This window comes from Aulonocara sp. 'chitande type north' Nkhata Bay, linkage group LG1 (genome assembly GCF_057382095.1).
Source record: "Aulonocara sp. 'chitande type north' Nkhata Bay isolate Kocher_YH1m ecotype deep benthic linkage group LG1, A_spYH_male_GT1.1, whole genome shotgun sequence".
Lineage (NCBI taxonomy): Eukaryota > Metazoa > Chordata > Actinopteri > Cichliformes > Cichlidae > Aulonocara > Aulonocara sp. 'chitande type north' Nkhata Bay.
This window is the reverse complement of record NC_141344.1, coordinates 28,875,798-28,900,774: the sequence shown is the minus strand read 5'-3', so window position 1 is coordinate 28,900,774 and position 24,977 is coordinate 28,875,798. Positions and strand designations below refer to the sequence as shown.

At 41.5% G+C, this 24,977-nt stretch overlaps 2 protein-coding genes across 4 annotated transcripts in view; one reads left to right on the top strand and one right to left on the bottom strand.

Annotated features, from left to right (window-relative positions):
- Positions 1 to 19,835, top strand: part of fbn1 (fibrillin 1) — a 69,063-nt gene extending 49,228 nt beyond the window's left edge. For all 3 annotated transcript variants that reach the window (XM_086291960.1, XM_086291968.1, XM_086291977.1), the window contains 27 exons: positions 33 to 158; positions 1,050 to 1,172; positions 1,263 to 1,421; positions 1,516 to 1,587; positions 1,677 to 1,802; positions 1,900 to 2,022; positions 2,771 to 2,896; positions 2,978 to 3,094; positions 3,186 to 3,311; positions 3,407 to 3,526; positions 4,074 to 4,199; positions 7,675 to 7,827; positions 7,950 to 8,012; positions 8,105 to 8,224; positions 8,315 to 8,434; positions 8,517 to 8,639; positions 9,164 to 9,295; positions 9,382 to 9,507; positions 10,122 to 10,328; positions 13,647 to 13,772; positions 13,990 to 14,112; positions 14,602 to 14,718; positions 16,511 to 16,639; positions 16,736 to 16,855; positions 17,314 to 17,545; positions 17,623 to 17,794; positions 18,217 to 19,835. In XM_086291960.1, the coding sequence (XP_086148086.1) occupies positions 33 to 158; positions 1,050 to 1,172; positions 1,263 to 1,421; positions 1,516 to 1,587; positions 1,677 to 1,802; positions 1,900 to 2,022; positions 2,771 to 2,896; positions 2,978 to 3,094; positions 3,186 to 3,311; positions 3,407 to 3,526; positions 4,074 to 4,199; positions 7,675 to 7,827; positions 7,950 to 8,012; positions 8,105 to 8,224; positions 8,315 to 8,434; positions 8,517 to 8,639; positions 9,164 to 9,295; positions 9,382 to 9,507; positions 10,122 to 10,328; positions 13,647 to 13,772; positions 13,990 to 14,112; positions 14,602 to 14,718; positions 16,511 to 16,639; positions 16,736 to 16,855; positions 17,314 to 17,545; positions 17,623 to 17,794; positions 18,217 to 18,603 (3,794 nt within the window). In that variant the 3' untranslated portion in view covers positions 18,604 to 19,835. The remainder of the gene's footprint in view (positions 1 to 32; positions 159 to 1,049; positions 1,173 to 1,262; positions 1,422 to 1,515; positions 1,588 to 1,676; positions 1,803 to 1,899; positions 2,023 to 2,770; positions 2,897 to 2,977; positions 3,095 to 3,185; positions 3,312 to 3,406; positions 3,527 to 4,073; positions 4,200 to 7,674; positions 7,828 to 7,949; positions 8,013 to 8,104; positions 8,225 to 8,314; positions 8,435 to 8,516; positions 8,640 to 9,163; positions 9,296 to 9,381; positions 9,508 to 10,121; positions 10,329 to 13,646; positions 13,773 to 13,989; positions 14,113 to 14,601; positions 14,719 to 16,510; positions 16,640 to 16,735; positions 16,856 to 17,313; positions 17,546 to 17,622; positions 17,795 to 18,216) is intronic.
- Positions 19,836 to 20,105: 270 nt separating this feature from the next.
- On the bottom strand, positions 20,106 to 22,660 carry dut (deoxyuridine triphosphatase). The gene is made up of 7 exons (XM_086291990.1): positions 22,480 to 22,660; positions 21,829 to 21,985; positions 21,574 to 21,665; positions 21,362 to 21,406; positions 21,187 to 21,261; positions 20,635 to 20,705; positions 20,106 to 20,237 (listed from the first exon to the last, which is right to left on the bottom strand). The coding sequence occupies exons 1-7, from the start codon at positions 22,586 to 22,588 to the stop codon at positions 20,181 to 20,183; spliced, it is 606 nt and encodes a 201-aa protein (XP_086148116.1). The 5' UTR covers positions 22,589 to 22,660; the 3' UTR covers positions 20,106 to 20,180.
- Between the last annotated feature and the right edge of the window lie 2,317 nt (positions 22,661 to 24,977).

Below are 24,977 nucleotides of genomic sequence, written 5' to 3'. Positions count from 1 at the left end.
GATGCTGAGTTTTCCCTTTCTCTCTCCCACAGACATCGATGAGTGTCAGGAATTGCCCGGCTTATGCCAGGGAGGACGGTGCATCAACACATTTGGTAGTTTCCACTGTGAATGTTCAAGAGGCTTTGCCCTCAACCTGGACACCAGAGTTTGTGAAGGTATTAAGCACACACATGCACAAATGAACAAACAGGTGACCCATCCGTCTCCAGCTCTGGCCCTGGGACATTTCACTGGGGAGGAAATTGAGTCCAGCCGTGGAGATGTTCTTTCAGTGACACATGGAGAGAGAAAGAGAGAGAAAGAAGCACTGGGAGCAAAAAGGCAAAGAAAATATTGGACCCTGTTGTCCCATAGACAACACTGCAGCTCAATAAGTGTCTGCTCTAGTTCTCGTTTGTTGCTAACCCAGCAAAGCTCAGCCAGAATGATGAGACAGCTGAGAGCGCTAACTGTGTCCAGAAGAGCAAGGCTCTGATGTGGTCAACTCTTTCCTTGGGGAAGTACGCAGTGTCCCCTGTAGGCACGCCAGTGATGACGGAGAGAGGAACGAAAGGCGATGAAATAGAAGGCTGTTTAAAAAAGAGAAAAGGGAACAGAGAAAGGAGGAGAGCAGGAGGCTTAATGGGTTGACAGTGACATTTTAACTCAGCCGAAAGCGTGTAATAGACACGCCGGTCCACCGTGCACATTTCACGCTTTGCCCCCCCCCCCCGTGAAATGCACACACATGCAGTAAGTTGCAGTAACAGCAGAGGGGGATATTTTATTTCAAGCCAACATGAAAATAATCATGGGAAAGTGTTTAATTAGTGTGTTTTTGTTGACCTGAAGTACAAAAGTCTAGCACTGCAAGTCCTCCTTGTTTGTGGTCAATGAACTGTTCAGCTATGAGCTGGGCTCATAGGCATGCTCATGGCTTTTTAGGAGTAATGCTGATAAAGAATTTAATATATTTAAAGGCGTGGACCAAAATATGTTTCATAGAAGTAGCTGGCACCTTTACTGAAGGAATGTTTTTTCCCCCGTGCTGCTCTCTCTGTGTACAGATGTCAATGAGTGTGAACGGCCAGGCATCTGTGGCCCCGGCCAGTGCTACAACACCATCGGGAACTACACCTGCATCTGCCCTGTGGATTACATGCAGGTCAACGGAGGGAACAACTGCATGGGTAGGTAGGCTTGCTGGGTTTTCACGATTGTCGCTGTCGTATTTAGGGTTACCTGCAACTCTGCATTTCTCACAAACGCACCACACACAGACATGAGGAAGAGCTACTGCTACAGGAACTTTTACTCTGACAACGGAACGTGCGACGGCGAGCTAAACTTCAACATGACCAAAAAGATGTGCTGCTGCTCCTACAACATCGGCCGTGCGTGGAACAAACCCTGCGAACAGTGCCCCGTGCCCAGCAGCGGTGAGGTCTAGAACAGTAGAGTAAATACGTAGTATATACCAGCACGCGGAAGTGGCGATGAACTCGTATAAACTCGTGCCTCCTGTCCATTCAGATGAGTTTGCGATCCTGTGTGGCAGCGAGAGACCGGGATATTACATCGACATCACCACTGGACAGATTATTGGTAAAGATTTTCACACTGAAACGCTTACGCGATGAGGAGGAATGCTTCTCTTTTCTCACGCCGCCGTTGGTCTCTCGTTCATTTGACAGACATCGACGAGTGCAGGGAAATTCCGGGAATCTGTGAGAATGGAGTGTGCATCAACATGATCGGCAGCTTCAGGTGCGAGTGCCCCATTGGCTTCATCTACAACGACAAGCTGCTGATTTGTGAAGGTGACGTTTGCAGTCTGCTGTAGAATCCCTGTGTTTTACTTTGGTCTTTTTATATTTATGCCTGCTGTATGAACATCTCTGTCCCTCTTGTTGTCAGATATTGATGAGTGTCAGAATGGACCGGTGTGCCAGCAAAATGCAGACTGTCTGAACTTGCCAGGAAGCTACCGATGCGAGTGTAAAGCTGGGTACCGCTTCACTCCCACTGGGCAATGTCTTGGTAAGGATGTGCTGGTTATTAGCTAAAAATGTTTGCGGTATCAGCGGCACTCGAATTACACTGCAGTTGTATAATCAGCCTCCAGTTTAGTCGTCTCCTGTAATGGCATAAAATGGAGACAAAATTAGTGGACAGATGGATAGAATGATAGAAAACATTAGCCAAAAAAGAGCAGCCAGAAATCCCTCTGTCATTCCCTTGAGAAAGATGCTAACTTCACAGGGTCTTTCTGTGGCCTCACGCTAACGCTGTCTCACTTCTTCCAGCTTTATCAAATGCGGTTATGCGAAACTCTTTGAAGTGCACATTCTGGCCAGTTATTTGCCAGAGATAAAGCACACAAAGAGGCAGCACAGTTACAGTCAGCCTGAGACTGAATTCTTCATGGTGGGCTTGTTATTAAGGAGGAGAGAATGTGAAGCAGGTGTTGAGCTGCTGAACATGTGCTACAGCATATCTAAATCATGTTGCTGTCAGTCTGGAGAGTCCTAAACGATAAGTGAATGTTATGCCGGCATCCTGCTTTTCATGCAAGTCCTAACACCCAGACACGCTCAGGCTGCACTTGATGATGTTACACTGGCCTCATGCAGTCTAATTATTGAGTTATAGTGCAAAAGAATGTTTGGTCAGTTTCATGTATTATGAAGAAATATATGAATTTTAGTGACTGTTTGAGGATAAAATATCTAAATACTATTTGAATATGGATTCAAAGTGTGACATTTGTTTTTCTCTTTTGTCTCAGACCGTAACGAGTGCGACGAGAACCCCGGTATATGCAATCCAGGCCATTGCATTGACACACTGGGGAGCTATCGCTGCGTCTGCCCCAATGGCTTCAAAGCAACTCGGGACCTGTCGATGTGTGTCGGTAAGCGGTGCTACTTCCCATCAGTCTCACCGGTGTTCCTCTGCCAGGTGATAAAACTGTGACGCTGCTCTCTGGTTTCAGACGTGGACGAGTGTGAGAGACAGCCCTGTGGAAACGGGACCTGCAAGAACACCGTAGGCTCCTACAACTGTCTCTGCTATCCTGGCTTTCAAAACTCGCACAACAGCGACTGCATAGGTGCGTGTGTGGACGTGAGTAAAGAAAAAGTGAAAAAGAAGAAGAGCCATAGCATCTGTGTTAACTGTTGTGTTGCCTGTGTGCCGAGCAGATGTCGATGAGTGTGCGACGCAGAGGGGCTTGTGTCGAAATGGGCAGTGTGTCAACACAGTGGGCACATTCCTCTGTGTGTGCAATGATGGCTATGAGCTCACTTTAGACGGCAGACTGTGTGGAGGTAAGGAAATGCTGTTTGTCCTTTTTTGATATTGATCTAATTATGATATAGATATGTTCTATAATATGTACATTTATATCATCCCTTTTCTTCAGATATTAATGAATGTGCAGTGAATCCAGGCACATGTGGTGCAGGAACTTGCCTGAATTTGGATGGTTCTTACAGGTGTATCTGCCCACCTGGCTACCACCTTCATGAGGAAACCTGTGAAGGTAGAGCGTCATAAATCCCATTCATTCCGTGTTGTGGTTAAAAAAAAACTGAGAGGTGAAAAACAAGAATTACTGAAGCAAAAAAAATGCACATAGAGGTGAATTTCTGCTAACATCTAACTTAGACTAGCTTAGATCAGCTCTACTGGAGTGCACCAGAGGAGGGGAAGCTTCGTCAGACCCCCTTTTTCTTCCTTTCACATGTGAGAATAAGGCTGAGCCAAAAAACATGGATTGTTTGTATAGCGGGGCTGATGAGGAGATATTCCGGAGACTTCAATACATTCCTGCTTTGTGCTGAGTTCCTAGACGAAGGGAGGAACAGCTATGAATTCTCAGCATCAGAAGCAGCCACAGCAGCTGGTTATTGTGATAAGTGAACATGTAACAGTGAGGCAACTGCCTTCGTGCAATTATTCACGTGCGAGATTACACTGACATTTAGATGTGCAGTGACATACTGGAAACTGGAATGCTTCTAATGGTTTAAACAACTGGAAATGTCATTTAATGAGGTTCACAATGTTGTTTCTCTCTTTTATGTCAGACACCGATGAGTGCGCCCAGTCACCTGAGATCTGTCAGTATGGAACCTGCTCTAACACTCAAGGAAGCTTCACCTGCTTGTGCCCTGAAGGCTTCCAGCTCTCTGCGTCTGGACGGAGATGCATAGGTAACTGTGTGTGCACGTGTGGGAGTGAGAAGGATGGGAAAAGAAGCTATGAAATTATAGCATGCGTTTGCTTTTACAGTGAAAAGTGAGCACTAGTGGAGACTAAGCAGCAGCCAGTGGTGTCCGGCTTTTCCTGCTCTTTCATGATAGCACACTGTGTTCCAGCTGGTTCTGCTGCTGCTGCCTCAACAAGGCCAAGGGTGGCTCTGAACAGATCACTTTTCCATTTCCTCACTTGTGTGTGTGTGTTTATACAGTATATGTGTGTATTTTGGATTGGGTGGGGGTGCGCTGAGTCCTCTGCTAGGGAGTTCCCTCTCCAAACACTGAAGTGATGACATCACCAGAAGCGTTCGACTGAAGGTTAGGGGATAAACAGGAGGAGTTTGGTGGAAAGTGAGTAACACTGGCAGTAAATTAGTTTGTGGTTTGTGTGTATTACTGAGAAAACACTGATGATGGTGAGATTTCCAAAATGCACGTATAGTTTCTATAGCTGCATAACCCAAAACAGCCCTTTAACACATTGAGGAATAACATTGTTTTATTTTAGATTATACTCTTCATAATTTAGCAGACTGGAATAGATGTACATATTTAGATTTGACCGCAAAGCCTAAATTTATTTGTGCTAACCGCTCTCCTCCGTGACATCTGTATTTTACATGAATGCTACAATAATGAATGAAGACGTAGTTCTCGGCCACAAAAGGGATTATGGCATTATGCAATATAGTGTTAAAGCAGCACAAGTTAAGAAGAGTTATGTAGCCTGTGTATGCAATAGCAGAGAGAGTACTGACGGGGACAAGAACGAGTAGAAAGTTAAATCTAAAAACAAGTTTAAAATCCTTCTACTCACATCCAAAAACTTTCCTTTTTGATAAAGCTTTTAGGGTCAGGTGACCCTGAACTAGCTCCCTTTGATAGGCTGCAGTCGGCCTAGGTTGCTGGGGGGCTTCCCGTGATGCACCGAGTGTTTCTTTTTCACTCACTATTTGTTTTCAAACTCCGCTTTGACTTCAATAATTATTTGTTATTAATCTCTAGCTCTCTTCCACAGTGTGTCTTTTTCCTGGCTCCCTCCCCTCTCCCTAACCCATCGTGGCAGATGGCTGCCCCTCTCTGATCCTGGTTCTGTCGGGAGGTTTCTTCCTGTCAAAAGGAGTTTCTCTTTCCCACTGTTGCCAAGGGGGTCGTCTGATTGTTTGGGTTTTCTCTGTATTATTTTAGCGATTATCTTGCAGCATAGAGCGACTTGAGGTGACTGTTGTTGTGATTTTGTGCATCGCTGATGGTCACTGAGGTTCTTTGACATCAATGATTTATTAGTGATCACTGTCACTGTGCTCTGTGCAGTTCTAAATTTAATCTGTATGTATAATCATTTGTGACAGATATTGTGACAGCATAGGTGCCACAGTGATGCTTTTGATGTCATTCCCATTGGCGTCTATTGATTGCCTGGAAACAGGGAAAGAAAATGAGGCCACCCATCAAAACAAACTCAGCTTCAGCACTGCAGTTAGTAACATTCCCAGAAATGAGCCTCACAAGTTTAAAGTGGCTTGAAAGAACAAATGTCGAGATAGTGTGAAGGATATCAGTAGTTTCTCTATTAGCAGGATGTTTGTTTAACATTCTTTGGTAACAGAATCATTCACAAAATGCAGATATGCGGTGAAGAAAGAGGCTGTGAATTTCATGTTTTTTCTGGCGTCGCAATAATCGATACTGGTAGGAAAACAGAAAGAGAGAATAGGAGGGTGATGACACGCATGATTAGTCCTTGGATGGAACCATTTCAGTGATTAGGGGAGTTGCATTTGCAGTATTTGGTATGTGTCTTAACCACTTGGCCACCAGCGCTCGCCAATTAATGATACGTTTTAAATTATAATGCTTCAGTGGTTTTGCAAATGAACATAATTATAACTATTAAATATTTGTTACCACACTTCAGATCGTTGTCCCTGCTGTCATTGTTAGCCAAGAGTTGATTCATTTAAAAGCTTTTTTTTTTTTTTTTATCAGGAGACTCTCTTGTTTATTTAGAAAATTTCTTTATTTCACAATTTTCCTTTTATAAAATGCAAAATATGAAGGAGATATGCACTTGGAGATTCCAATGCACCCGTGCATATGTGTACATATACTTGCAAGGGGCTGTGCACAGAGCTCCATCAATCTCTTTCGCAGAGAGGCTGACAAATCCGTTTCATGGAGGAAAGTAATGTGACACTCTTTGACATTCTCCTCACAGCACCAGGTGTTCATGTATGTGATCTTTGCTCCTGAGCCAGGTGTGTGAGTGATCTATGGTGGTCAGAAAGCTTATTTGTGTTGAGTTCACTGAAGGCCATTGTTAGCAGGAGAGCGAAACCATATGCTTCCTATTACAAGTAAGGGGCTGCTTAGTCCTGGAGTAACCAGACACACACAGATTGGTGAGTGGAAATAATTATGCAACTTCAGTCTGTACAATTAAAAAATGGTTGAAAACAAGAACACTTTTTCTCATATCGAGGTCCTGTTTTGTACACTGACGTAATAATCAAGTCGCAGGTACAAGCACTACGTAAGACTTTACAGCTTTTACATTGTGGCCGCAGAATACATAATACTACAGCTGTTTCTAATTCTGAACCTTTAACATGGTTGTTGTTTAGGGGCCCGAAATGAAGCTTCCTTCTTTTTCATTTTCTTCTTCGTATTTTTCATGTAAAAACGTAGGATTCTGCCACACTGATTAGGAATAGTTTCTTCATTCTTTTGTGTTAGTTTCATGTCTTGCCCTTGAGCACTCTGGCACCACCAATTGCTCAAGCTCAGACCATTTATGCGCGTAACTTTTGAACCTCATGACTGATTGTTTTCCAAACTTTTCCCGAAATGTCACGGATGATTTTCGGACTAAGCCTGCTCATTATTCATTCATGTGGATTTTTGATTCTCAAGCTCTTTTGTCTGTTACAGCCAATTGTTTGTGGCAAAGCTTCCAGAAAATGAAAGGAGACTGAAACCAACAACAGAAACAAACAATCAGGAAGATGGTGATCACAGTGATTAACTTGCCATAACGACTCAAGACCCCAGTTTGAGAAAGCACGAAAAAATTTGAGTTGTTTGAAAAAACAGAGTTTTGTCATATTTGCCTTAATCAAATAATCTTTGTGCCTGGGAATCTTCTTCTTCAGGCTGAGGCTATAGTGAACCAACCAGCTATGGATTTACTGATTTATTGAATTATTCAGAGGCAACAAACTTTTCTTACAATCTTTACGGTTGTCAAATAGTTTCTCGAGTTATCTGAAAGGTTTTAGATTTTCAGAACCAGTTGTCCTCTGCCAAAACAAGCCAGACAGGATCCTGACTTGATATAGATTATCTTGACGACATTGCGCTTCTAGATATTTCATCCATCTGTTTATCACCATTCACTGTTCTTGCCTTCTCTATGTGTGTTATCCCATAGATGTCCGTGTGAACTACTGCTATACCAAGTTTGAAAATGGGCGCTGTCAGGCTCCAAAACCTCAAAACACTACCAAGGAAGTGTGCTGTTGCATCGGCATGCCAGGTCAAGGCTGGGGAGACCCCTGTGAAATCTGCCCCATCAAAGGACAGGGTGTGTATTCTACACATAAAACAGACACTGCTGCGCAAAACACATAGATGTGAGAAACCGCTCATATTCATGTAAGCTCATGATCAAAACGTTTGATGACTTTTGACATCTGACGGTTCCAGAGGGGTATCGCGATCTCTGCCCTAACGAGGGATATCAACGTGGGCCAGATGAACATCCAAAAGGTAAATAGGCTGATAATAAATCTGCATTTTTCAATATCTCTGTTATGGTTGTGGCATTTAATTTCAATCTGTGTTGACATTTCTGATTGTAGATATTGATGAATGCATCAATAATCCTTGTGTTAATGGCCAGTGCATTAACACGGACGGCTCTTTCCGCTGTGAATGTCCCATGGGATACCGCCTTGACATTAGTGGAGTCAGATGTGAAGGTCAGTCAGGTCATTTTCTTTTTTCTTATCCTCCTGATTGCTCTTTTAGTCATTCTGAGTCGCTTTTTTCGTTTTTTTTCTTCAACACAGACACTAATGAGTGCGACATTGGAAATCCCTGTGGAAACGGCACATGCACTAATGTTATTGGGGGATTTGAGTGTGCGTGCGATGACGGCTTTGAGCCTGGGCCAATGATGACCTGCGAAGGTATCCGAAGCTGTATCTGAGCCCCCGTTTAGGTCATGGGTGTCTTAATGTGTAACTTGTGGTTTTTCTGTTTCCGGTCCAGACATCAACGAGTGCGCCCAGAATCCTCTGCTGTGCGCCTTCCGCTGTGTTAATGTAGTGGGTTCGTACGAGTGTAAATGCCCAACAGGCTACGTGCTGCGGGAGGACAGGAGGATGTGTAAAGGTATAACAGTAAAATGACTCACCCGTGTAGTCAGAGTTCGCAGGTCCATTAACGGGAAAGCTCTGGTAGAAATTCTCACAAAAAGCCATGCCAGCACCTTCCATAAAGTTACATAACGCACTCTCGCACTGTTTCTGTGAGATCCTCAAGGGTTCTCTGTCTGGGATGAACTTAAATCACTCTGACAACTGTAACCCACCGAGTCTCTGTTTACACCTCTGATCTCTCATATACCTCGCACGCCATAGCAACAGTTGTATTTGGAGGGAAGTGGTGAGTCAGGAGGAACATGTCAGTGTCTATAACGTCACTGTTTACATTACAGCTCCAAACAGACCACCAACTACCCCACTACAACCCTGTTATCAATCCAGAGCTCAGTGTTGGATTTAGTGGTTAGATTAAACTCTGGCATACTTTGTCTGAGTGTCTGTGTTACGTTACCTGTTGCACAGGCATGAATGCACGTGGGCTTCTTGAGGCTTTTGCATCCACTTACTCTTACTATGGTGTTTGTCTTCCAGACCAAGATGAGTGTGCAGATGGTATAGATGACTGTGACAGCAGAGGCATGACCTGCAAGAACCTGATTGGTACATATATATGTATCTGTGCACCTGGATACACACGGCTGCCCAGTGGAGAGGGCTGCATGGGTAATTATCATGGTGTCGTAGGTGGTTTTACCTTGAGTACATTTAATATAGTATGCCTCTTTACACTGTGTGTCTGTCTGCTTTAGATCTGAATGAGTGCACGGCCAAACCGGGTATCTGTAAGAACGGCCGTTGTGAGAACACTGTCGGAAGTTACCGATGCAGATGTGACCAAGGATTCATTCCCAACCCCACTCAGACAGAATGTATTGGTATGTACACTGTCATCACTTTAAAAAGGCTGTAAGGTTATCATCAGAAGAGAACCCCTTTATCTTTAATTTGCTGCCAGATAGATGAGATTAGGAGTACATAATTAAAACAAGTGTTTGCAGTGTCTAGCCACAGAGACAGTAATTGATTAAAAATCATCCATGCTACTTAATAGTTTAACAATATAAATAATTTAGACATTAATGTGCTGTATGTGTTTTGGAAGAACAGATGCTGAAGCTGAATTTAATGCTTCCATGGGAATTGAACTTTACCATGATGGTATCCAAATCTTCCTAAAATAAACAAGGGTCTGTTACTATCAGCAGAGGAGGAAGCAAGGAAATACTGCTCAAAGCCTTTCCTCCTAGTCTAAATATATAGTATAGCTCTGGATAGCTGTTATGTGTTGAGCATGGTGAGAAAACCTCCAGTGGGACTTTGTAACTGTATGGCTATCTTCCTCCTTACAGACAGTAGTGATATAGCAGTGTGGCTTATCTATTTATGTCTGCTGTGTGAGGCCAGGCCCTGTCTGGGTGGTTTGGTCTGCTTGCTGTTATTGTCTCGCTCTCACGATCCTTTCTGTGTGTGTGTCTCTCTCACCCTGCAGATAACCGTGAAGGCGTCTGCTTCACCGAGGTTCTGACCACTCTGTGTCAGATGACTTCTACTAACAGGGTCCCAGTGACCAAGTCGGAGTGTTGCTGTGATGGGGGCAGAGGATGGGGTAACAACTGTGAGCTCTGTCCCCTGCCAGGGACGACCCAGTACAAGAAGATGTGTCCTCTGGGACCTGGGTACACCACTGATGGAAGAGGTAGCTTAATGAGTATTTAGTAATCCACATTTACCTTCTACAATTCAGAAGCGTTGAGCTGGAAGTCACCGGATTTGGATGACACTGTGAAGTTATTAGCTAGTTCTAACTAGCTTTTCTAGCAAGGTTCATCGACTGTAAACAGACACAGACACCTTCTAATTAGCGCTTAAAATGCTCAATTTTCACTCACCAAAGCTGAAGCACTAACTTCTAGGACACTTTGTGCAGTTAGCCAAACAATAAACAATCATCATTTGAAAGATAGTTGAATTAAAAAAAAAAAACATCCAAAAGGTAAAACATCAACACAGCTGTATAGCCCATCTGTTCCTCGTGCTATATAGTTATCACTTTACTGGCACCAAATATCTGTATTTTTATTAAAATATGAAGACACTGATTTGATGTCCTTCTGAAAATGAACCAATTTTTGTGGTGAAGAAGATCAGGGTAATGTAATCAGAGATATTTAACTACACAACACACACTGCGGTGAATAAACACACTATTGTGCCATTTTTTCCTTCAGTTACCAAGGAGATTGGTGATTTTTTTTTTGAAATATTACTCTGTGGTTTATAGTTACTCTGTGATTTCCACATTGAAAACCACAAACATGGTTCGGCGTTTAAGTGACTATAATTAGCTGAGGTGAAGCCTAGCAGAAAGCTTCCGCTTACAGCAGTTTATGTTGGCAACCACCTATCAGTCACAATGGACATGGGCTTAATAAAGCTTAACTTTGAGTCTTAATACAATCTAAACAAGTAGATTATCACTAAATTCACACCCCATTCAGTGAGCACAGAGTAGAAAATTATCTATGACAGATTCTTTTTTTTGTACCAGGTGCTGTGTGTGTGTGTGTGTGTGTGTGTGTGTGTGTGTGTGTGTGTGTGTGTTTTCCCCCAATTCTAATTTTAGGCATTTTAACACAAGACAAAGGGGACTGACTCCATTTTGCAGCCTCAAATGGTCTAACAGAGGAACTTTTTGACACTTTGACTCAGTTTTTCAGTCCAGAGAAAATAGTGATCAAACATCAATCGATGAAAATAAATACTATGTATCTTTTTATCTGCTTTTGCATTAAGTATCCCTGTTGGTGTGAGTATATGCCAGCAGGCAGTTCCTCCCTCGCTGAACTCCCTTGACATTACAAGGCACAAAAGCAGCATTATTTTAATCATTCCCTATATGTCTGTATTTGGTCAATACAGATAACAATGACAAGGTCAGTGATCATTGTTTCTAAGTTATAAGGCTTTCTGTCAATTTTCAACCAGTAAATTGTGAACTTGGCCTTGACGACCTTGGTGGTTGTAAGCCAAATTTTAATAGACTGTTAACATGATCCCATTCTACACTCCTACAAGTTTTATCAGAAGTCATTCAAAACTTTTCAAGCTATCGTGTTTACAGACATAAAGAATTACACACACGCACTCAAACTAGAGATGGCACGATACCACTTTTTTATGTCCGATACCGATATCATAAATTTGGATATCTGCCGGTACCGATATGAATAGTGTGTTTTTTAATCAATAAAACTGTTTTTTTTAATATATTGCTGCATTTTGTGTAAGTTCATACTCAAGTTTAAATAAACAACAACACTAAAGCTATTCTGTTATACCTGTATGTAAAAATACACTGCACCCAAAATATTTCATAGTTCAGCAATACTGAACAATCTAATAAACTTAAACCTACTTTATCCTCCCTATTCTGGTGTTTTAAATAGTACTTAGCAGAAATATTAAGCAACCTAACTAATAGGGTTGTAAACTCCCAACAAAAAAAAAATAGGGAACCACCCCCCACCCCCCACGTCATGATGCTTAATCGGCGTAATCAGCTTTAATTTGATGCAGTGTGGTAAAAAAATGCACAGAAATAAATTTATTTTCAAGAATAATTAAATAGATTCAACATCTTTCTTCAACAGAACTGCAGACTGCACAGATGGTATCTTCCCAAAGGAAAAAGTAGTATAGCTTACTAGGGTATATTAGACTTAACAGTTACTATATACAGTAATGGACTTCTATACATTTTACTTCAGATTAAAACTTTGGGTGTAAGATTCAGATAATTATTTATTAAAAGCTAGACATTTAAAATGAGAATAAGAAAAAAAAGTATGTCTTTGTGCCCCCTTTTCCCTGTTAATGCCCTATCGGCCCCCCTGGTTAAACTTTGCTAGATCCGCCCCTGCACAGTTACCAGCGTCAGCTACGTAGAAAAAGATCCTGGTGTAGAAAGTAATATTAAATAAATTCTAACAACAGCTTATCAAGGTTAAACGTGCTGCTGTTGCTCAGCCGCTGGTTTCCTCTTTCTGGCACGAAGTGGGCGATGAACGAACAAGAGAGACGGACTCGCGACAGAAAAGCCGATCAGCTGATCATTGATCAGTTTCAAGATTGAAGTAGCAACAGGAGAGGGAGGGAGAGAGAAGAGGCAGTCGCTCCAAAATTCAAAACATTAAAATTTTTAAATTTAAAGTCTTCTCTGGACAAGATTAAAGTTCATATTAAAACTGTGGAAAAAAAACTGAACTTAACGCTTAACGCTGGAATGCTTTACAAACATTCAGAGATGAACTTACACACTTGCTTTACTTCTCTCTGGGATCACTTCCTTGGAGATGAAATGCTAGTTTGGTAGCGAGGCTACAAATACACACAGCCACTCTATCACGTGAGCACACTGCTCCGACGTGCTACGGTTATGAGCCGAGTTACGCCATGTCGCAAGTTTTGTGAGGTGCTTTTTTTTTTATATTTAATGGATCAGATTACAATTTTTATTTCTCGCCAATATCCGATCCAGTAATTTACGTCAGTATCGGACCGATACCGATATGTAATATCGGATTGGTCCATCTCTAACTCAAACGCTGCAAAATAGTGCAAAAAACACAATACGGGACACAATACGATGAGTTGAGGCCCTAAAAATGGGGCCAGTGATTAATTTTTCTAAAACTGCCATTGCGTGTATGTAAACCAGAAACCAGACAATTATGAGTAGTGAAGGTTAAATAATATAAGATGGTTGTTGTTATCTGTGTTGACATCACTTGCAAAGCATTAACTTTTTTTCTGGTTAACAAAATTTGTAAGATCAGTGATTTTATACCCGAAATACATTTTTTAATTGATGGTGCATAAAAGAACGCATAACAGATATTTCCTCCAACTTTTGTGGAACTATTCGGTCTTTTGATATGTAATTATTGTCAAAATCTGAAAGAAACCAAATCTTGAACTAACTTGAAGTAAGCTGGCGTTTCTCATTTCTGTCCAGATATCGATGAGTGCCGTGTGATGGGGAACTTGTGCAGGAATGGTCAGTGTATCAACAGTCTGGGCTCCTACAGTTGCATCTGCAAACCTGGCTACACTGCTGACATCACTGGCACGCAGTGTGTGGGTAAGGCTTAAATTCACCTCCAGTGTTTACACAGAATTGAAACCTCTCGTTCTCATTCCTGCTGTCTAGTAAAGAACCCAAACTATGTGGGTGGACTTCCCACACCACTCCTATGAAAAATGCAGCTCGGGTCTGTCTTTCTCATGATCTCTGTTTATGGAATTTCTGGCTACAGGATCTGTTTCTTTATTTTGAATCATTCTGCCTCTCCCTCTAGATGTGGATGAGTGCATACAGGCACCAAAGCCTTGTAACTTTATCTGTAAGAACACGGAGGGAGGGTACCTCTGTTCCTGCCCCCGAGGATACATCCTTCAGGAGGATGCAAAGAGCTGCAGAGGTAACTTGCACAAGCACCAAAAGAAGCCCGCAATTAAGCCCAATGGTTGTCACATCACTTGAGTTCAGCGATTTTCATGCTTGATTTAGTTTCCAGGTTGGAGCTGCTACATTCTGCGTTCTGCTTGCTGTCCTAAGATGCTCAATTTTAAATGCTCACTGCAAGTGTGCCCTTTGCCTTTGACACAGTGCATCTCTCTGTATCTGTGTTTATCAGGCGTGTTTATACGCCTAAACAAATAGTGCTCATAGTGTTCTTTATTTACCATAGTTTTAGCTTCCCCCTCTACAGTACCCCTCTATGTTTCCGGTGTCTAGTTCATTTGTAGGTCAGTGACTGTAGAAGGACTGGAATTTGCTTGAAAAAGAGCAGTCCACATACAGTAGAGCAAGTAGTAGTCTTAGATGACTGCGACCCCTGTTGCTTAACTATGAAGTATGAAATAGGTTCAGTTGGGAAATTCATTCTTTATGTTGTTCTTGTTTACAGATCTGGATGAGTGTTCGACCAAACAGCACAACTGTCAGTTCTTATGCGTCAACACCATCGGTGGCTTCACCTGCAAATGTCCTGCTGGCTTCACCCAGCATCACACTGCCTGCATTGGTAAAAACACATATACAGTCTACACAGTCGTATACAACATCCGGTGATTTTTTCCCTTTAAATTCTGAATTGTCTTTAATCAAACTGCCTGTGTAGTCTGAATAGGATTTCACACAGACTGTTGGTCTTTTCAAAGAAGAATTTTTTAAAGTGTCATCCTGCCCAGCTCATAATAGACACGGGAAGCACTGTTTTGTCTATTTCTTTATATACCCATTAAATGTTAATGGACTCTGGCGGATATCACACTGATCTTATTAGGCCGGTCTGGTTTGTAGTCATGGCAGCTTAACAATGCTTGTTATGGAACATTGCAGTAGATCGCCATGACAACTCCAAGCCTTTTTTCCAGACCATAAAACGGCACCCGAGACCTCACATCAAATCAGTGTCAGGGAATCCTCGGGTTTGGCTTTTTTTAGAGTGTAACCCAAATGGCACACAGCAGGTGTGGATGTGCTGTTAGTCTACGAGCAATGAGCTGGGAAAAACATGACTGTGACGTAAAGCTGTTGTTCCAGTCATACTATGATCGCTGTTTGCCAATATTTAAGAGAAAGTGGTACAAAATGAACCTCTGAGTCATAGGAGGATAGTGTCATTTGGCTGTAGATTCCAAATATGCTTCAAAGTTGACCTAAATTGTTTTTCCTTATTTCAGTCATATGTGTGATTCACTAAGGTGGATGCTCATCAAACAAGCTGTTCAGTGGGGAAAGTAGTGGCCGTTTCCAGACATATTATAGATGCTACTCTTCTTCTCTCCCCAGCACATCTATTTTGTGCATGTCCAGCACCATCATTTTTTTTGTTCTTCAACTCTGCTAGACTAGCTTGTGTCATTTCACGTGTCGACACAATCTTTGTTTTAAATGACCCCTCTTTCAATCAAGCCATTTTGATCCTTTCCCTTTAAGCCATCTTTCCTGTAATTGGCTGCCCCTCATAAACAGTGGGTGGGTGTGTCTGCTATAATCACCGACCAAATTAAGAATATCCAATGTCCTTGACATCTTACAGAAACAAGAGTAAATAAAACAGTTTGAGCATTTACTAACATGCGGTTTGCTTGTACATGCACAGATTTTATTATGTGAATCTCTACCCGTGTTTAGCATGAATCCACAACTGTAATACTTTACATCCACTGACACCAGTAAGGAAAATCATAACGTGTCCACTTTAAATCAGCTTTGAAACCCATAGTTGGGTTGCCTGGGGACAAAGTAGACTATCCTGCTATGCTTTAGCATTATGTCCCACGCACTGATTGTTTCTTCAAATGGTAAGCTAAACTGCAAACGTGTTAGCAGTCTTTCTAAATCTCAACCAACTGTGAAAAATAACAACACATTTAAAAGCTGAGATTTAGAGATTACTCTGTTTCCCAGCATGAACTTCAACGTTGTGTTCAGATTTACACAGATTCCAATCACAACAATCAAACCTGTTTCTCAAACACCCACTTCTACATTTTTTCCCCCGAAAACTCTTGTTAACAAGCGCTGGCTTTTCTTTTATTCCCAAGGTCAGAAATTCAAATTTAAATATTTGTTTTTGCCACTTCTGATCTGATCTTCGTTCAGCTGATTAGGGATTTTATTCTTGAACCCCTTTCAGACATCAAGACAGTTTGTACCAAGAGTTTACAGTAAGCTGACCTATTTTTAGAGGCCGGTGCCAACTGTGAATGAATTTTTATTGACTCAGCAAGTCCAAATCAGGGTAATGAGCCTTTATGCCATGTTTCCAGTTTTACCCTTGTCTGAACCTTCCCTTTTTGTCCATGCAGACAACAATGAATGCGCAACAGACCCCAATCTGTGCGGCTCCAGTGGCGTCTGCCAGAACACGCCAGGCAGCTTCAATTGCGATTGCCAGCGGGGATTCTCATTAGATCCTAGCGGACAAACCTGCGAAGGTCTAAAAACAATTTGTTCCAACCCAGCATCAGCTGATTAATCACAGGAAAAGACTCTGAGTAATTTTGTGTTGTGTGTGTGTGTGCGTTTGACAGATATGGATGAGTGTGACGGCAATCACAGATGCCAGCATGGCTGTCAGAACTTAGTAGGTGGATACAGGTGCAGCTGTCCCCAAGGCTACCTGCAGCACTATCAGTGGAATCAGTGTGTTGGTAAGTTATACCGCTGTCCTCTTTGACAGCAAATATAACAATTCTTTCATTTTGGAACATCCTCATGAATTGGTTGCTAAAATATCAACCATATAGCCTTGAAGTTCTCCAATAGAGTCTATTTTATTAGAAAATCTTCTCAATTTATTGTGTTAGTGCTAATGAACGATTGAAGTAGGTAAAAAATCAAATAAAAGGTAGGGTAACATCAAAAATGCATTTGGTATGTAAAATAAGTAGGAATAGCTAAGTTATCGAGAAAGCAATTATATGTACTGTGTGTGTCCTGATGTGTGCACCGCCGAATAAACAAGTGGTGGTTAGTTAAATCTCTAATTTTAGTTTGAATGTCTGCACATATTTACGACATTCATTGCAGGCTTTCCCAGTATTGTTTGTCTCTTTTAACTGGAATGACCCCATGTTTGTTTACTTCCCGTCAACTTCCTGTGACCCAGATGAGAACGAGTGCCTGAACAGCCAGATCTGCGGGGGAGCGTCGTGCCACAACACCCTGGGGAGTTTCCGTTGCCTTTGCCCCACCGGCTTTAACTACGAGCAGACCGGCGGAGGCTGCACGGACATCAACGAGTGCTCCACGAGCCAGAACCCATGCAAGTTTGGCTGTTCAAACACGGATGGAGGCTACTTATGTGGATGTCCACCTGGGTACTTCCGTGCAGGACAAGGGTAAGTAAACGAGCGAATGCGGTGGTAACGTTTCCTCTGTGTTTATAGGTTACTGATGGCTTTACTTTTGCTTTCAGACACTGCGTCACAGGTTTGGGCTTCACAAGTCCTGGACAGGGAAGTGAAATGGAGGATAATTCCCTCTCACCCGAGGCCTGCTACGAATGTAAAATCAATGGCTATCCCAAGAAGGGACGCAAACGTCGCAGCATTAACTCAACACAGGAAAATCCTCTGGAAGACATGCAGGTATGTATGAAGCCCACTGTCCCCTGTATTTTTTTAAGAGAAATTGAAGGTTTTGAAAAGTTGATGGATTCTATAAGAAACACTACGTTTATATTTCACTACTTTAAGTCTTAATAAAATAAATAAATGAAGGTCCCTGATTTCTTACAAAGAGTTTTCCCCTCTATAGCAGGGAAAGGCCTTGTAACAGAAATGGGACCAAAACCTTCATGTAAAAAAAGGAACAACTTTGTGAAAATCAGTATTAAATGACAGATCTACCAACTGATTACAAGTCTTTTTTTTTTTCATAATGTCTCCAGCGTCTAGTCAGACTTTAATTAACACTGATTCACAGATTCACTCTGCTGTGTTTGCACACGACTTTACTATTGGACATCTTTAGCCTCTAAACTCAGCCAGACCACATTTTCTCTTTGCAGCTAACTGAGACAGAGGCGGTCAGCCTGGCCAGTGTGGACATCGAAGACACTCTCCAGTTCCACCTGAACATCAGTGACCTGAGTAACCGCGACCACATCCTCGAGTTTACCCCGGCCTTAAGCACACTGAGCGACCATGTGCGTTACAGCATCGACTACGGGAATGAGGAAGGCTACTTCAAAATCAACCAGCGGGAGGGTGTCAGCTACCTGCACTTGAGCAAGAAGAAGGGCCTCGTGCCAGGCGCATACTACCTTCAGATCAGCAGTATGCCCCTCTACAGGAAGAAGGAGCTGGCTGAGCTGGAGGACCAACATGATAAAGACTACCTCACAGGACAGCTGGGAGACATACTGAAGATGAGGGTGCAGATCATGCTCCATTAACCATCACAAGACTGAGAGAGGCGGATGTTGCCAGCAGCTGCTAATCCAGTGTCAAGCTCACAGTCCCTCCTGAAAAAGGCCAAACATTTCTGACTCTGGTTCAGCAGCTAAGGGTTAACGTCTACTCACTCGAAGGGCTCGCCACCAAAGAGACAAGACGGGGGTGGGGGTGGGGGGGATGGACTGTTCTGTGTCATTTGATCACCAAAGATGATTCTGCATATCATAGGTACAATTTCTGTGGAAAGTATCCACCGAAGGTGTGAAAGATTCCAGTCGAAATAAAAAGCATATCACCCCGACACACCACTCCAGCTGCGTTTAAAGCACTAGAGGGTGTGGATAGGGTTTGTAATTGTATGGTTTAATCTTGTATAATGATATGTGGAATCGGATGCCGCATTGAAGGGCTTGTGGACTGCAGAAAGCTCTAAGGGCCAAGTTTGTTTGTTTTCTTAGAACTCAGCTTAAGTGGCGGGGGGATTAAAAAGAAAGAGGCGAGTCCCAATAGTCTGAAATAAATTCATTTCCTCCCCTCAGGTAAATGACTATCAAACCTGGATACACACATTTCTTTGTTTCCCCAAATAAGGCTTAGGAGAGGAGAGGAACCCATTGTGGACTATTGAGATGTAGCTATGTCGGAGGTTGAACAACTCCTACCGCGTATTTTTGAACTATGCTTTTCCATTTTCCTACTGACTAGAATAATTCATATTTACTGGTGCTAGCAACACATCCACATAGACTTTTGAATGCACTCAGTAGTGAACAAGGCACAATCCCATTGGCCTTTCTGAAGGTTTCGTGTCTTTGCAACAGTAACAGCTAGCTTCATAGCCTGCCTGCTCTCCTCTATACTACATGTAAATTGTGTTTATACTGTAATAATCAATGCCACTTTTAATCTATGAAGCTTTTGTAAACTAGAGGATACCCCTGGAATAGAGGGGAAGGGGTTGTAATGGTGCTTATAATGACCAACTACTTCCTTTGTAAACTGTGTATACATACAGACACACACACAAACGCACACACAAACCACATTGATGATGCCAAACCTGGGCCTTCATGATTATGCACTGAGGTCTTCATGGCCACATATTCTCTCACAAGTCAAAATCAGTGCTGCATTGCAATGGACCAGCCTGACACCAGTCTGTGTTCCATGTACACATCAGTGAGGGTTTAGATGTAAATTCACAATAAAAACATTTTTGGAGTACATGTACTCACTGCTGTGTTTCCCCCCCTTTATCTGAATTGTATTACCATTGTAACCAAGTTGAGCAGGCACCTATATGTCCTCTTTCTGCACACGTCTGTATTAAGTAAAGGGAAGTTACCAAGTCTCTGGCGAATGAAATAGTTAGAGCAGATTACATTCTTGTGTATGACTGCCCCCATGTGGCCATATGGAAGAATAGCTTTGTTGAGAATTTATAACTTTAGTGAACTTTTACTAGGAACGCATGGTTTTAAGTCCCAGCAAAACTCTAGACTCAAATATAAAACAAAACTTTATTTCTTATTTTATCAAAGTTAAGACTAACATATTTTAAAAACACATGAGGGTTTCAGTTGGTTCCAGTTGATCCAAAACCTCCAGAGCCACGGTCTGTTTCATCGAGTGTCTAAAACAGAAAAGATAAATAAATAAAGGCAAACACTTGGATTTAAAGACTAAAACTAATCTGAAGAAATACACAAGAAAACAAATGCATTATTAAACCTTTATTATTTCTACATAGTTTTCTTTTTCCTACTCTGAACACAAAGCGACTTCTTTAAGCAACCTTAAAGAAGACTAATTTTCTGGTTCTGAAACTCAGAGGATGAGATTCAGCTTTATGACAATTTCTGTGTCACTTGTAGTGACATCTTTAAGTAGAATAGCCTATAATAATTCAAGAGCAACCAAAAATGACAGCTTCTAATAGCCACACAGCTGAAGCTTCGCATCTTTTCATGACCATCTATGTTGCACCGGTTTTAATTAGATCTACCCAATAAACTCAACTTTGAATTTACCTCTTGCTCCACCAGATCTGGGTAGCAGATCTTCTCACACACCAGCTGAGCAACTCTGTCGCCCTTTTTCACTGTAAGGTTAAAAGGAAGCAGATGAGATAACCTTTAAATCTGACTGATCGATAAAAGTATTCATATCAAGCGTTTATGTGTATACTTTCATTATTAAGCTCCAATAGGCTGAAAAGTGTCAACAGTAAAAATATTATTTATTTTTTGTCTTAAATGAAATATAAGCAATATATGTGAAGCTCAATTTATCATTCTCAGATCACTTTTAGACCTTTTTTTGGTCTTCAAAGTGAAGCCAATAGCTTAAATAGTCTTTCACACAAATACCAATTTTTTTTTTTTTTTTTTAAATCACAAATTTTACTGATAAATAATAGCTGATAATTGCATCATTCTTTTAAAGTATCCAAGTCTACTTTCGTACCATACTGCATCTATATTAAGCGGAGCGCATGGATATCATCCCCTAATCTGATTACTTTCATTGGTTACTGTGGTTATGAAAGACTGACAATATACATTATTGTCACCATAACTCACCTTCAAACGTCTCTTTGCCAAAGTTGAACAGCACAACACCAACATTTCCTCTGTAGTCCTCATCTACAACTCCAGCTGAGGAGAACATGCGACACATAACACAAATTAAAATGTCATGTCTGTACACTACTGGGGTTAACTTGCAATGATTAGGTCAGATAGCTAGCTAGCTCACCACCAACATCAATGAAGTGTTTTGCTGCCAGTCCAGATCTTGGTGCTGGGGAGGGAAAAACCACAAAAAGACAGTTACAGGCGACCTGGTGTTTTACAACTGGTGCACAAACAGGAAAGACTAACACGAGTTCACACAACAGATAACTCAAATAAAATAAAATTAAAAAACCCCAAAAACAAATAAAAATTGAATAGCAGAGAGACACTCACCAACTCTCCCATAGTAGCCATGTGGAACTGCTATCTGAATGTCTGTCTTTACAATGGCCTTATCCATAGGAGGAATGGAGTAATTATACGCACTGTTAAGTAAAGACAGTAAAGGTAAGCGTATCTGCATTTTTAAAATAATACTTTAAGTTAAAGGTACAATCAGACTTAAATATACATGCACACACATCAACAGTCACAAATTAGGCATCTAGTGAACCTAACCTAACAATTTCAGTTTAAAGAGTTACTAACCTGTAGAGGTCATAACCTGCTGCTTTAGCTGAGCCTCTGGTCGGGGTCGTAGCATGTTCAGAAAGTTTTGCAAATTTGAGGACAGGTCTTTCCTCTGCAGGGTTTGTTTCTGTCTTTGTTCTCTTTGATGGAGAAACTGCAGAAGCATCTGTGACTTCTAGGACGGGCATGTTGGCAAAGTATGCACAATTAAAAACCTACAGTACAATAAAAAATTAAAACCTACTGAAAACTAAGTAATTGATAATTAAAGGACGACACTACAAACTTCCACCAACAATCTGCTTCAGTGTGTTCCCGGGTCTGCGAGATTATTTGTATGAGATTCCCGCGTTCAGTCAAAGTAGTTAACGTGAGTTTTCTCGCGAGAGTTACTAATATAAATATTTCGAACTTCCGGTGGAAAAATATATCAGCCTACAAAAACAAAAAGGAAATCGTTGACATAAGCCTTATACATTATATATCCGAACAAAGCAGAATGACTGTTTCGCTTACGTGGTTCGAACACGACAAACAAGAAAGAAAAGAACATGACCAAACCAAAGCAGACAGTTACAAAACGCTAGGCAGGCTAGCAAAGCTAATGCCACTAAGCACTTCCTGGCGTGTCGGTCATGGTGGTGTTATCGCTCGTAATTTCTTGCTTGCCTTTATTTTTAGTTGTCATTTGAAAGTGCAGTTCTTTCCCCAAGAAACGCGGAGCAGCGTTAAAAACCCGCGAGCATAGTTGAAAGTCCTTCAGCAGTATTCGGGCCATACTGTTAATAATTTCGTTTTGCAGGTTTCTCAGGTTCACGAACGCCGCACTCCCCCCCCCCGTGTCTCGGAGCAGCTCTAAGCTTCAGCAGCGTATAAAGTACGCAAACGATTTGATAGGCTAGAACCAAGAAACGAAACACGATTTATATACTCTTCGTCGTATCGACTCGCAACCCAGTTCTGGTTGATAGGGTATGTTTTTCAGCTTTTATGCTCCTTATATCTGGAACAAACTCCCAGAAAGCCTCAGATCAGCTGAAACACTCAGTTTATTTAAATCCAGGTTGAAGACTCACCTGTTCTCAGCTGCATTTGAATAAAGCACCAAATCCACACTTTAAGCTTAAATTTCAAAACTTACATTTAACTACTGATTTTATCTACTGTTCTGATTTTATCTGTTTTGATTTTATATACTGTTTTGTTTGTTTGTTTGTTTGTTTGTTTGTTAATTAGTTAGTTAGTTTATTTGCTTGTTTTAATCAATTTTAAATCATGCTTTTTATTTGTTCTTGTTTCTAATGTCTCTGTAAAGCACTTTGAATCACCTTGTTGTTGAATTGTGCTATACAAATAAACTTGCCTTGCCTTGCCTTGCCTATGTTTTTAAATATAAATTTAATTTGCTGTCACAGCAGCTGGGCTAGTTCAAATCGTGGCATCAGCACCGAGATTTGGCATTATCCCCAAACGCTGCTGCATCATACCCAAAATGCTGTGCAGTCATCTCCAAAGAGCAGGACATCTCCTACTCCATATGCCACAGCATGACCCCTACATGCCGTCATAGCATCTGAACGTGCTGGTATCACGATTTAAATCAGAATCAAAATATTTTATTAATCGCCAAGGAAATAATGTCGTTACATTTGCTGTAAGACAATAACAGTAACAAACTGAACTAAATTTAATAATGTAAAAAGAGCATGTGCAAAAGAGTCTAACTATTGCACTGTGTAGTGTGCATTAGATGGGCAGGATTACTGTGGCCCCTAGAGAGTTTGTACATGCTTTGTCTCTAGGGGCCACCGTACAGGATTGATTTCTTGCATCGTTCTTTGGTGCATTTGGGTAATTTCAGTCTTTCACTGAATATTCTCCTGTGACTGGCCAGCATGTCATGGCGAAGGTGGGAGGTATTATCCACCATTGTCCTTATCTTGGACAACACCCGCCTCTCTGACACCACCTTAAGGGAGTCCAGCTCCATCCTCACAACACTACTGGCGTTTCGGATCAGTTTTATTGAGTCGATTGGCATCTGCGACTGACCACAATAGCAGGGTGGTATTGACCACAATAGCATAGAGGATGGTACTGACCACAACAGACTCGTAAAAAATCCTGAGCATTGTCTGACAGATTTTAAATGATATGGTATGATCACCTTAATTCGTCAACATAGCCTGAATTCTTCAGGCATTTTGAAGCTGTTTTTTGGAAACAGCTTCGCTCTGTTCTCTGGCAAGATGATTCCGTGCTACTTAAGTAAAGTTAAGGTCCAGGATCTGGTGAGGCCAATCCATGACTAGTGGTGCTGTTTTTCTATCTAGGTATGCTTTTACTGGATTGGCCATGTGTTTGGGATCTATTTAAAAATTAAGCTATTGGCAATCAGATGCTTTCCAGATAGTAGCTCAAAATCTGATTTTTCTTGGTTCTTGAGTGTATTGATTTTGACAGGATCCCATATATCACAGGCTGAAATGCAGTCTTAAACCACAGCCTACGAATGGCTATAGACACTCATTGTTGGACTCCTTGCCTTCTCTGTATACAGTGATGATTTGAACCAAAAGTGTCAAATTTGTTTCCTCAGTCCATAAGACCTGGTACTACTGATTTGATCTTGTGTCATTTGGCATACCTCCATCTAGTCTCCCTGGTCACAACTGAAAGGCCAGATGCATCTCTCATATTCTGGATCAGCTTTTTAGGAATTAAGTTGTCTGTTACAGTCTTTTTTTATGCTTGAATGATTCCTAGATCACTGTTAAACAACTTAAACAAAGAAACAAAAACATGGTCAGGTACAAGGACTGGCCTGAAAATGACTGAAAAAACAGCCGATGTTCAAAGATCATACTCAGAGTATCTATATCCCTTTATCTGAGAACAGAGTTGAAGTTTAAGATTTTCTCCTTTGAATTCAATTCAATTTTATTTATATAGCGCCAAATCACAACATAAGTCGCCTCAAGGCGCTTCATAGATACAGAGAAAAACCCAACAATCATATGACCCCCTATGAGCAAGCACTTTGGCGACAGTGGGAAGGAAAAACTCCCTTTTAACAGGAAGAAACCTCCGGCAGAACCAGGCTCAGGGAGGGGCGGCCATCCGCTGCGACCGGTTGGGGTGAGAGAAGGAAGACAGGATAAAAGACA

Excerpts from the sequence above, each read along its gene's own strand:
- dut (XM_086291990.1), bottom strand. The coding sequence starts at position 22,588 with ATGGCCCGAATACTGCTGAAGGACTTTCAACTATGCTCGCGGGTTTTT. Across the intron at positions 21,986-22,479 it reads AATGACAACTAAAAATAAAG|AAGTCACAGATGCTTCTGCA; the intron begins GCAAGCAAGAAA and ends TGCCCGTCCTAG. Across the intron at positions 20,238-20,634 it reads CAGATCTGGTGGAGCAAGAG|ACACTCGATGAAACAGACCG; the intron begins GTAAATTCAAAG and ends TTTCTGTTTTAG.